The sequence below is a fragment of the Balaenoptera physalus genome, assembly GCF_965194825.1.
Source record: "Balaenoptera physalus genome assembly, chromosome: 15".
Taxonomy (NCBI): domain Eukaryota; kingdom Metazoa; phylum Chordata; class Mammalia; order Artiodactyla; family Balaenopteridae; genus Balaenoptera; species Balaenoptera physalus.
The window spans coordinates 11826624-11838928 of record NC_138894.1 but is presented as its reverse complement, the minus strand read 5'-3'; the positions used below and the strand labels follow the sequence as shown (position 1 = coordinate 11838928).

General features: G+C 47.7%; 2 protein-coding genes across 7 annotated transcripts in view; both read left to right on the top strand.

Annotated features, from left to right (window-relative positions):
- The window catches only part of FER1L5 (fer-1 like family member 5), a 336005-nt gene that overhangs the window by 43399 nt on the left and 280301 nt on the right, over window positions 1-12305 (top strand). The window lies entirely within an intron of this gene.
- ITPRIPL1 (ITPRIP like 1) lies at window positions 7834-11501 on the top strand. 6 transcript variants are annotated; one of them, XM_082427335.1, is made up of 3 exons: window positions 7834-8071; window positions 8151-8253; window positions 9106-11501. In XM_082427335.1, exon 3 carries the CDS (start codon window positions 9120-9122, stop codon window positions 10761-10763), a length of 1644 nt encoding a protein of 547 aa, XP_082283461.1. In that variant the 5' UTR covers window positions 7834-8071; window positions 8151-8253; window positions 9106-9119; the 3' UTR covers window positions 10764-11501. The 6 variants fall into 6 exon arrangements, with proteins under 6 accessions (XP_082283461.1, XP_082283462.1, XP_082283465.1 ...); XM_082427336.1 differs by having other exon boundaries at window positions 8130-8253; XM_082427338.1 differs by having other exon boundaries at window positions 7843-7977.

Sequence of the window (12305 nt, the reverse complement as noted above, 5' to 3'; positions counted from 1 at the left end):
TGTATTTTCTAAGATTTCTTCAATGAACATATATTACACCTCTTGCTTGTATACCTAAAACTCCAAAAGTTACTTTAAAATATTCCTGATATGGCCCAACACTACTCTTTTCTAAGTCATGACACCCCTCTCACCCGATTTCTCTTCACACTCACAGCCAAACCCTTGAATATTGCCAAGCTGAAGCATGGTCACGTTCTGCATCACAGTGTGTCTTCCCAAGGTTCACCTTTGTGTGATATTCATGTGATCGATCATTTCAACCAACGAACATGCAAACATCCAGTGTCACATGAGAACCATGTCTGTTAGTTGACAGATGTCACCATGGGTGGGTGAGAGGCAGGAAGTGACTGATTCATCGTGGTTTCTGAATGTTTGCTCTTCTTAAAATGAAGCATAGAGCAAGAGGGAGGAGGTATGGGGATATATGTATATGTATAGCTGATTCACTTTGTTATAAAGCAGAAACTAACACACCATTGTAAAGCAATTATACTCCAATAAAGATGTTAAAAATAAATAAATAAAATGAAGCATAGAATTTCTCTAAAGTGTAACATGTTTGCTTAAGATGTGCTCTGCGTTTTGAAATTAATACTTTAAAGTGTTAATATGGATAAAATTCATTTTTCTTTTTAAAAATTTTATTTTGAAGTAATTTCAAACTTAAATGTACCCTTTATTCACATTAACCAATTATTAATATTTTGCCACATTTGTTTTTACTATTTTCTATGTGTTTTCTTCTGAAATAACTTAAAGTTGCATACATCATGCCCCTTTAATCCTTAATACACCAGTGTGGACTTTTTAAGAATAAGGACATTTTCTTACCTATCCATTTTCTCACCTAACAGTAATGCAATACTATCGCCATATTCTAACTTAGACAGTTATCTCAATAATGTCTTTTATAGCACTTTTTCAGCTTCCAATATCCAATGCAGAATTATACATTTCACTAATTGTCTTATCTCTTTAGTTTTCTTAAATCTGGAGCTATTCCTCTCTCACCATTCTTTTTTTTTTTTTTTTTTGGCTGCACCTTGCAGCTTTCAGGATCTCAGTTCCCCAATCTGGGATGGAACCCGTGCCCCCTGCAGTGGAAGCTCAGAGTCCTAACCACTGGACAGCCAGGGAATTCCCTTTTTTGTCTTTCTTGACACTGTCATTTTGAAGGGTAAACACCAGTTATTTTGTAAAATATCTTTATATTTGATTTTATGTTTCCCCACAGTACGGGTTATACAAGTTATGCACTTTTGGCAGGAATATTATGTGGGCGATGTTGTGTCCTTTCTATGTCCCAGGAAGCACACCATGGTGATGTTAATTTTGACCTCTTGCCAGATCTCTCTGCTGTGAAGCTACTATTTTTCCTTTTGTAATTAATAATCAATTTGTGGGGAGATAGAATGCCTTTTTGACCAGTATTTACTTGATAAAAATGTTTATGCATTTTTTGAATGTTTGTTTTATTCAAAGGCTTAAATATTTAAGAAATGTATAAATGGCTGAAAATCTACGAAAGAACTCTAAAAAACTTTGGAAAAATGCTAATGAAACACGAGAAGAAAAAGTAAGTAGATCAGAATATGGAAAGAAAACTCTGTAATGATGAAGATCAGAACATTAGGAGAGAGAAGTATGGTAATTAGCAAACTGAGAGCAAGATGGGAGAACAAACCGGAAATATGTGTGTATAGGTGAGATCCCTGCTGAGGACTTAGTTCCTGTTCTCATACGTTTCATTGTATCTGATCCAAACATACTTTCCATGGTTATAAAAAATGCTCAAATAAATATTTTTTGAATGAATGAACAATTCATCTGGATAGACTTTGGACAGAATCTGCTTACATCTTTGAAATCTCCATTTAATTATTAGCATCTATTTGTTGTCCTCCCAACAGTACAAGTGCTACATCTGAGAGGAGAGAGCCTGTTGTTTTTCTGAAGAAATATATGAGAAGTAAATAATGTGCAATGATATGCCATTCAGATTGATCAATCAGGAGTGGTGCATTTTATGCACAGGTAGCAGCTCTTCTATTAATAATTCTCCTCCTCCACAGGGCATTCCTGGCTGATTGAAAACAAGGCAGCAATTTTCAACTTCCCCTTTACGTTCAGAAGCATCAACAACATACAAATCTGTCCACACAGGCCTTGACTGCACAGCAAGCTTCGAAAAATGTTTGTCACCAGAGCAAGATAATTTTTGCAACTTGTGATAACAAGAAGCTGGTTTGATGAAAACCTTGAAGTTGTGAAAAAAAATGATTTTTTGAAATTTGTGGTTGATAAAAATGGTTTCTCACAAAGTTGTTTACTGTATCCCGTTATCTTGCCTTGGCTTCCCTGATCTACCACCCATAGCTCCCAAACCAAATATTTTATTTAAGATCTAAATGTTTGTTTATTTGCTTATCTAATTCTTGGCCATAGACCCAATTTCTGCATCATCCTGGTCAGGATTCTGTGTGGATCCTAGGCTTGCTTCCTGTAAGTTATCTCCAACTTCCAAACAGCCTATAAAAGCAAAAAGGTATGATCCCTACCCTACCCAAACACTCTCCTATTTTTCATGGCTGGAACACTCTGTATCATTTATTCAAACCTGTGTCATTCATTTATTCCATTCGTTCATTCAAAAACACTTAGCTGTTGCACAACCAGAACTGAACTAGGTCTAATTTTAGTCTTTGCCCTTGAGGTTCTCAGAATTTCATTAGAGATACCAACAGATAACCAACTCAGCAAGGTGCAGATTTCTGTGGTACGTGCCATATTTTGTAATGTGAACACAGATGAGATATCAACACCCAGGAGGGGCGGGTGACTAACCCGTGAGCAAGGCCCTCTAAATATATGGGGTTATTTAATCTGCACACAAACCTTAAAAGGAAAGGACTTTTATCATCGTGTTTATCAGATGAGGAAGCTGAGGCTCTGGGAGGTTCAGAACTTTCCAGGCCCCAGATAGCAGGCAGCGAGACATGGCTCAGAGACCCGGTCCCTGTGCTCTTTATCCTGCCAACCTGGAAGGATGGATCGTGCAAAGGAGGAGTTTTCTTCGCCCCCACGGGGACTGGCAAGGGGACTCGCTGAGCTCCCAGCTATGTCCGGCCCCCGGGGCGAGAGCTGGCGTCTGGATAGGGGGACCAGATCCACGCGAGGGCTCTCAGTCCTTCCGCCTCGTCTTTCCTTGGTTCTGCCCGCAGGCCTTCTGTTGACCTGGGTTTGCAACCTGAGACTCCTCATTTCCAGATCCGGACTACAAGGGTCTTCCTTTGGGGGCGCAGGTCCCTCGGAGGAAGGACCCGCCCCTGCCGTAGCGGCCGCCCAGAAGAAAGCACGCCTTTTTTATCCTGAAATGAAATTTGTCGTTAGTTAAAACGCTCGTCAGGGCTTTCCTGGTGGCGCAGTGGTTAAGAATCCGCCTGCCAATGCAAGGAACACGGGTTCAAGCCCTGGACTGGGAAGATCCCACATGCCGCCGAGCAACTAAGCCCGTGTGCCACAACTACTGAGCCTGCGCTCTAGAGCCCGTGAGCCACAACTACTGAGCCCACATGCCACGACTACTGAAGCCCGCGCGCCTAGAACCCGTGCTCTGCAACAAGAGAAGCCACCGCAATGAGAAGCCCACGCACCGAAACAAAGTGTAGTCCCCGCTCGCCGCAACTAGAGAAAGTCCACGCGCAGCAACGAACACCCAATGCAGTCAAAAAAAATAAAATTAAATTAAAAAAAAAACCAAAAACAAAACAACCGCTCCTCACGGACAGTACTTAAACGAAGTGCTAACTGCAACACAATGAGAACTAGAAGGAAAGTAATTTACAACACCATAGTGAGAACTTCGACATGTCCCAGCCGAGGAAGATCGCCCGGAAGGCGCAGGGGCGAGCCGAGCTGCTGGGGTCGGGGTGGGAGCTGGCATTCCTGGGAAAGTCCGCGAAGGTTCCCCCGCAGAAGCACTCTGCTCGTTAGTGCAGCACAGGGAAGTGATGGCTCAGACCCTCATTCACAGGCTCTCCACTTTCGGGAGGGTCGCGAGCTTCTCGCAACCATGCGCCCCATCACTGTGAGCCCCCAATCTCGCCCGCGGTGACTGATGTGTCCCGGAGGAGCGGACCCGGCTGAGAGCACGGAGATTGGGGGGGGGGGCTTGGGCGTAGGAGGGTGCAGGCGCGGCTCCGGGTACAGTTGCCTCTGAGGGGCGAAGGGAGGGCGCTCGTGGAGCCCCCAGAACTGACCGGGAGGAGGAAGCCCCTTCCCCGGGTCTCCGGAACCCGGAGGACGCCGCTCAGGCACAAATCAGGTCCTGGGTTACACATGCCAGCTTGGGCGCACCTGTTTCTTTAGAAAACGCATTTTGAGCTCCATTCGAATAAGACACACCAGAGCCCATTCATTCATAATTTGGGCATTGTCTGAATGTTATCTTTATATTGTGAAAATAGTACCTTCTCATTGTTAAACAGTTCAAAAGCGTAGAAAGAGGTACAAGTCACCCGTAATCAATCCCTACACCCTTAGAAGATCACTGTAAATATTTTGGAATTTACCCTTTGAAACTTTTTTCCTAAGCATATTTCCTAGGTAGTATATAAAGACAACACATAACACAGTGGTATTAAACCATAGCATGCTTTTGTAACCTGCTTCCCCCCCCCCCCCACTTAATATATTATGGTCTATTTTCCATGTTGATGTAGATTTACACATTCTATTTTTTATATATACAGTATATTTGTATGTTTTTATAGGTGTATTGTGTGATGACCAAAACATGAGTGTAAGATTTATGTAGTGATTTGATTATTTTTGGTAAACATACTGGAAATACGTGGGTGCACCACAAGACTCTTTTACAAAAACTTTATGGTTTGTGTATCATTTAAAAATATCTTCACAGACCTATGGCTCAGCTTATCCCAATGATCATAATTATCTTTTCACGAATAATCTGCCATCCACTCTAGCAGTGGGAGTCTTCTCTGTGTGGCCTCTTTCCACCTTCTATAACATCACCTGAGACAGGCTAATAATGGCTCCCTCACTTTTTTTTTTTAAATTAATTTATTTTATTTATTTATTTCTGGATCTGTTGGGTCTTCGTTGCTGTGCGTGGGCTTTCCCTAGTTGCGGCAAGCGGGGGCTACTCTTCCTTGCGGTGTGCAGGCTTCTCACTTCGGTGGCTTCTCTTGTTGTGGAGCACGGGCTCTAGGCTCGTGGGCTTTGGTAGTCGCAGCACACGGGCTCAGTAGTTGTGGCACATGGGCTTAGTTGCTCCGCGGCATGTGGGATCTTCCCAGACCAGGGATCAAACCTGTGTTCCCTGCATTGGCAGGCAGATTCTTAACCACTGCACCACCAGGGAAGTCCCTCAACTCTGAAATATTTTTGCCTCTAGTTGTCCCATGCAGACTATTCATAAAATCTACTTCTTCAGTAACTACAAACTCTGCTTTGGCTTCTTGAATAAACAGCAACAACTGAACAGTATCAGTAACATCTGTAGATTCATCAAGCCTAGGAAAACCACTCAAAACTGTTTGCCATGTTTTCTAATTGATGACTGATGTTTCTTCCAATGTTCTCAAGTCTTTGAGCAACTGTTCTCCCCAAAAGGCTAATAGTCTTCAACAAATTTTAGGTTTTGCAGGCCAAGAGGCAGAATCAAGTAATTACGTAGGTACTTACTTTCCATGTATTTATTTTTTAGTGATGAAAATAAATCCATTCAATTTATTTTTGGGGAAAACGACCATATTTGTTAAATGAGTGACCGCTGCTATAGTTTACTCATGTGTCATTTGTGTACAATCACCAATTACTGTGAATGACAAGGTGTCCGAATGACTTGGTTTCCTATTAATCCCACTCACTAAGCCAACTTCATGTTGAAGAAGAAAAATCACCAGAAAACAGACCAAGAAATGTCCACTGCTAGAGGGCTTTTTGTTGATTTAAGTGTAATCTTTCAACGGATTAGTAGTTCTCTAGCTTGGAGTCTCTATTTTGATATAGCAACCAACTTAATTTCTGTGCAGACCATGAATTAGCAAATGTCTTCTAACCTGACAATCACTTTAAAAGCAAACCCTTAGTTGATCATGAAAACACACCTTTAAACACATGGCTCTAAACACCATTGTTTTGCCCACTCTGAAATGTATTTTTTTCATCCTGACACTGTCATGTCATAACTTTTAAAATGATAATTTCATTATTATTGCTCAGTTGCACTGATGCTTAGTAGGAGTAGCCTGTGGTCTATTCTTCACCATGCAAGTTTATAAAAAAGTAACTTTGGAACTTCAATCATGGTCAGCCAGAAGACGGTCTTTCTTTCCCCCTCCACAATTACATACATCAGTATTTTTGGAAGTACTGTCCAAATTGTTTGACGTCCCCTCTGCATTGACCCTGGATAAGGAAGCGTGAAGCTTGATTGTCTTTCAGCAGAAGGACTTTAATTGGTAATTATGGAGAGATCATTACTTCCTTTTCTCCTTGGATAGCTGACACAGGACAGGAAGGAAGGTTGGGGTTCTGTCTGAGACTCTAAGATCCTTTTCAAAAAGCCCATTCCGTTGGCATTCCTTAGCGAATCATAAGCTCGTCTGGTCTCCACACTTTATAAAGTTCTCTTTTACACACCCATCTTATCACCTGAGTCACCCTGTAGATTTAGGATTCTTATTCCCAAGAGGCTAGTAAGGCCTCAGGCCAGGTCTTTGGGTGTTGTCTGGTCCTTTCATGAGAGTCACTTTGATAGGAGAAAGGGGTTGGGGAAAGACACCTGAGTCTGGTGAGGCACATTAAGGATGCTGACCACACACTTCACCTGCTGTACTGAGATAGAGGGGACCTGGGATCCTTTGCTGCAGTGCTTGCACCTGGACAAACATTTCCTCTGCAACAGAATACAAAGAAACTATAAGGGACTAAAAATAACTACATGCATGTGGTACTTGAGGCAAATTATAAACAAGATACAAAAAGACCAAAAACCCAACTGCCACTTCTGAGGTGTCCCAGCAAAAGCAGGGTCCTGGGCAAGATTCCTGCAAAGGGCACCACCAAGAGGGTGGTCAGACCACCCAAGCCACCCCTCCCCCTAGACCCCTGGACCTACCCCTACCCTCACCCCATTTGAAAAACCAGCTCCCCCCACCCGCTCAGGGAATGAGCAAGGGAAACTTGCTTGTTTTCTCTCTCTCCTGCTGCAGCAGGAGTCCCAATAAAGCCTTGCCTGAATTTCTCATCTGGCCTTTTACAAATTTCTATTGATTAAAGAGTCCAAGGACCCCGGTTGGGAACTACCATTTTGCGCAGGGCCAGCCTGAAGTGGGAATGACGGTCCCCCCATGCTTTCTTGGTTATGCCACCATCATCCTCACTGTAAATCTATTCTAAAATCCCATTAAGTGTATTCTCCATTGAACCCAGCTGAGTGAAGCGGACAGCCGGCCCTGCAGTGCCCCCTTGCGCGACTCTAGGGAGGCTGATCGGCTGCGGCGTGAGCGCCCCTCAGCAGCAAGTCTGTGGCCACAGCCCCTCCGCAGGGCCTCGGGAGGCGAGGCGGCGGACACACGGCGCGCGCTGACGAGGAGGGTCACCCGGCCCCAGGGTTGGACTCCTGCTGCGCGCTCGCTGCGCGGCGGGGATTTGGGTGGGCGGGGCTGGGCTGGGCGGGGCTGGGCGGAGCCTGGACCGCGGGAGCGCGTTGTCCGGCTGGCGCCTTCGGAGCGGCGCGCGGCACCGTGGGGTCTCGGGGCCCGCGGCTCACAGACAATCGGACCCTTCGATAAACATGGTGTGCTCCCCGGGAGAGGGGAGCGGGGCCATGTCCGCGGGCGGACCCGGCGAGGAACCCGGAGCCCCCTCCGTGCGGGGGAGAAGGCGGGGACGGTCAGGCCGCGCGGGCTCTTTAAGACCGTGTTCGTGCTAACGCCGACCGTGAGTAACCTGGTCCCAGGTCCCGGGAGAAACCTTGAGTTGGCTTGGTCTAAATAGGAGGATGAGAGTTCAGATCTCTAGGCGTGGAATTTGGGTAAGTTATGAATGGGGGGGGGGTGGGGCGGCACATGGCTTTGAGCCAAAGCCCCCAGGTACGTTGTAAATTTTAACAGGGCTCCTGGAGAGGGCGGTGAGACTAAGCAAGGACGAGTTCCAAAGGGAGGAGAGTCCCCCACCTGGCTTCAGCGCCCACGCGGCTGGTCCTTCATGATCTCGGTAAGCCCAGTAGCTTGTGAACAGGTTGGGTGAGTGCAGGAAGCTTCAGGCCTTTGTGGTGGATGGGTAGGCAGAGGAACCCACTACTGCGGGCTCTCAGGAGTCCTTGGGCATCCGGTTCTTCACGAAGCTTCCTGGGCCAAGAGGTGGAGCTGTGCCTGCCTTTGGGCCTGGCCCACCAATGGGGTATCCGGCAGCCCCGGTAGGACCTCTGAGAGCACAGCAGCAGCAGTGGAGAAGTGGCTGGTGGCACTGTGCCTCCTTGGCCGCCTCCCCCCCGGGGGGTTGGCCCACTGGGCACGGGGGAGGAGGAGCTGCTGAGTGGTCCGATGACACAGACTGAGCAGAATGAGGACTGTGAAGTGACAGAGGAAGTGGGATGCTACAGCATCCCACCTGGCCTGGGGCTGATGGCCTGGCGAGAAGAAAGGTGTTGCCCAGGCAGACCAGTGCCTTCTGCCCATGGAAGGGAGCCTCTGGGATCAGCAGGGCACACCTGGTGCCCATGGTGGACTGATGAGTTGGGTGAGGCCACCCTAGAACAGGGTCCCCCTCCCCATCCTAGGAATGAAGAGAGTCCCATGTCCACATTCTGGAGGCCTAAATACCACCCACACCATGTGGAAGGAAAGCAGTAGAGAGGCTGGGTGGCACATCCTGCTGCCCCCCTTTTCCCCCAAATCCTCCCAGGCAGGCCGCCCTTGCTCTGTCCAACCCCAGCTCTGTGAGCTTTCTGTTCCTCCTGAGTAGCTGACTTCCAGGATTTGGGGTTCCAGGGCTATGGGGAATACACGCTGGAGAGCAGATGAGTCCCGAAGATCACCACTGACTCCCACCCTCCTACTTCTCTAGATGCAGAGGCCTCCATGGCTGTGATAAGCCTTCTGTTCTTGGCAGTGATGTATGTTGTGCACCACCCCTTGATGGTCAGTGACCGGATGGACCTGGACACACTAGCCAGGAGTCGGCAGCTGGAGAAGCGGATGAGCGAGGAGATGCGCCAGTTAGAGCTAGAGTTTGAACAGAGGAAGCGAGCAGCTGAGGAGAAGCAGAAGGCAGAGAACTTCTGGAGAGGAGACACATCCAGTGACCAGTTAGTGCTGGGGAAGAAAGACAAGGGGTGGCCGTTCCAGGCGGATGGCCAGGAGGGGCCGCTGGGCTGGATGCTGGGAAACCTGTGGAACGCTGGCCTCTTTTGCTTTTTTCTCATCTTTGAGCTCCTGCGACAGAACATGCAGCATGAGCCGGCCTTTGATTCCAGCAGCGATGAGGAGGAGGAGGAGGTCCGTGGCGTGCCTGTCACCTCCTACAACTGGCTTACCGACTTCCCCCCGAGGGAGGTGCTGGAATCCTTTCACAAACACCACATCCAGAACGTCACCCGGGACCTGCCCTGCACCTGCGAGTTCGTGGAGAGCTTTGTGGACGACCTCATCGAGGCCTGTCGGGTGCTCAGCCGCCGGGAGGCTCACCCACAGTTGGAGGACTGCCTGGGCATCGGGGCTGCCTTCGAGAAATGGGGAACCCTCCACGAGACCCAGAAATTTGACATCCTGGTGCCCATTGTTCCCCCTCAGGGCACTATGTTTGTGCTGGAGATGAGGGATCTGGCCCTAGGCCGCCGCTGTGGCTGCGTGCTGGTCGAGTCGGAATGCGTGTGCAAGCGCGAGAAGCTTCTGGGGGACGTGTTGTGCCTGGTGCACCACCACAGGGACCACTCAGCCCTCCTGGGCAAGTGTAATAGCTCCATCAAGGCGGCTCTCTGCACTGGCTCCTACCTGGATGTGTGTAAGACCGTGCAGTGGTTCCGGAACATGGTGGGCAATGCCTGGGCCCTCGTGGCCCACAAGTATGACTTCAAGCTCAGCCTGCCGCCGTCCACCACCTCCTGCAAGCTCAGGCTGGACTACCGCTCAGGCCGCTTTCTCTCAATCCGCCTGGTCCTGGGTGTGCAACGGGAAGACACCTTGGTCTACCTGGTGAGTCAGGCCCCTGACCAGGAACAGTTCACCAGCGTGGACTGGCCCGAGTCCTTTGCAGCCTGTGAGCACTTGTTCCTAAAGCTGGTCGGGCGTTTTGCTCCCGAGAACACCTGTCACCTCAAGTGCCTCCAGATCATTTTGAGTCTCCGGGACCTTCAGAGTTTACCCCAGGGAGCTTCCCACCCCATCCTCACCTCTTACCACTTCAAAACAGCCCTCATGCACCTGTTGCTGCAGCTGCCCCTAACAGACTGGCAGCATGGCATGCTCTCCCAGCGGCTCCAGGACATCCTCTGGTTCTTGGGCCGAGGCCTCCAGCGAAGGTCTCTCCATCATTTCCTCATTGGTAACACCTTCCTGCCCCTGACCATCCCGATCCCTAAGACATTTCGTAATGCTGAGCCCGTCAATCTCTTCCAACACCTGGTGCTAAATCCCATGGCACATTCACAGGCAGTGGAAGAGTTCCACAACCTTCTGACCCAGGTGAAAGCTCTGCCCTGTGCCTCGCTGGCTGGGGCACATTAATGTACAGGCCATTAAAAAGGGGGAGAAGGTATTTCTGATTCTCAGGCTGCAAAAGAGTTTATTTTTCAGACACATCAGCAGTATACGTGATCTTCACCTTGCCAGTGGGGGCTATGACAGATTAAGACACTTAGGAGTACGTGAAGTGGTCATGAGGAGGGGTCCAGTCTGCAGGGCCTAATCAAGGCTGGGTCTTTGAAGTTTTCTTCTCCTGACTTAACTTTCATCATGACCCAAAGAGGGCCCAGGGTAACAGATGTTATGGGAGGATCTTGCTGCTAGAGTTGAGATCCAGAAGAGGCCTGTGAAGTTGGGTTCTGTAGCAACACTGGAAGTCAGAGAACCAGAGAACACTTCCATTCCAGCTTATTCCTTCTTTTGTGAACGACTCCGAGCACATCCCTTGTAAACTGGTTTCCTTATTGAACTCAGCCCAACTCATATCCAAGCTGATAGCACTCCATTTTATCCCAAATACTGTGATGGTAGCTTCTCGTATTTTAGGATCGAATTTTTCAGACCTCCACTATTTGAAGATATAACCAAGATGTTTATTTGCCATTTTCTTAATTTAGCCCTATTTTCATATGATATGTGCAATATAATATAGCTGTTTTATGCATCTGAAAAGAACTCCAATACTACCCAAATAACTTGACTCACAGACAAATATTAAGTCAACAGTGGCCTGTCCCATAGTTGAAATAATGTATTTACTAAAATTAATTACATCGTCAACATCTGATGACCTCCTCAGTGCCTGGAAACATTATAAAACCCTTAAGGAGGACAGTCTTTTGGGGGGCTCTGAGATGAACAATTACGGTTTCTGAGGGGAGCCACTTATTTGTTAAATGGAAAGGAGGTTTAGCTACCACGTGTAGCTGTGCTTTTTCTCAGTCTGGTAATGCCTTTGTATTCTCTTTTCAAAGAAGACAAAGGGATTATTTGAACTACATTTGTGGGTTTGCAAAGCGGGGTCATCACAATCCAGGCCCACTGCCAGGGCTGGACAGGAAGGGACTGTGAAGCAGTTCAGCTCTAACAAAGTCATAATTCTGGAGATATGATTGGTATATTTCCCCCTCTTTCAAAACCCTGGGCATCCTGGGGAGGAGTGGTAAGAAATGTGACTCTAGTTGTGGGTGTGGTTGTTTTGGAAATACCAGTGCTGTTCCTACCCAGCACTGCCAGGAAGATCTTCGGGGGAGGAGAACCTTGGCCCACATTTAATGTGACCTCCTTGGGGGTTTAGGTGCTGGCCTCGTAGCCTTTGGTTATAGAATCCACACCCTCCCCCCAGCAAAAATAAATTACAAGTGTCCCAGAAGCTGATGCCAGCCAATATTTGGGGCTCCCACTGCTGCACAAGAGCTGCTGTGTTCTCGCGTTGTCTGCTGATATCTGCCAGGTACAGCTTTCAAGTGCAGATGCAATGATGGTTGGTTCTATGCTGGTGGGATTTTGGTGTTTTTAAAACATCCACATGTTTTTTGGGATTTCCCTGGTGGCGCAGTGGTTGAGAATCCGTCTGCCAATGCA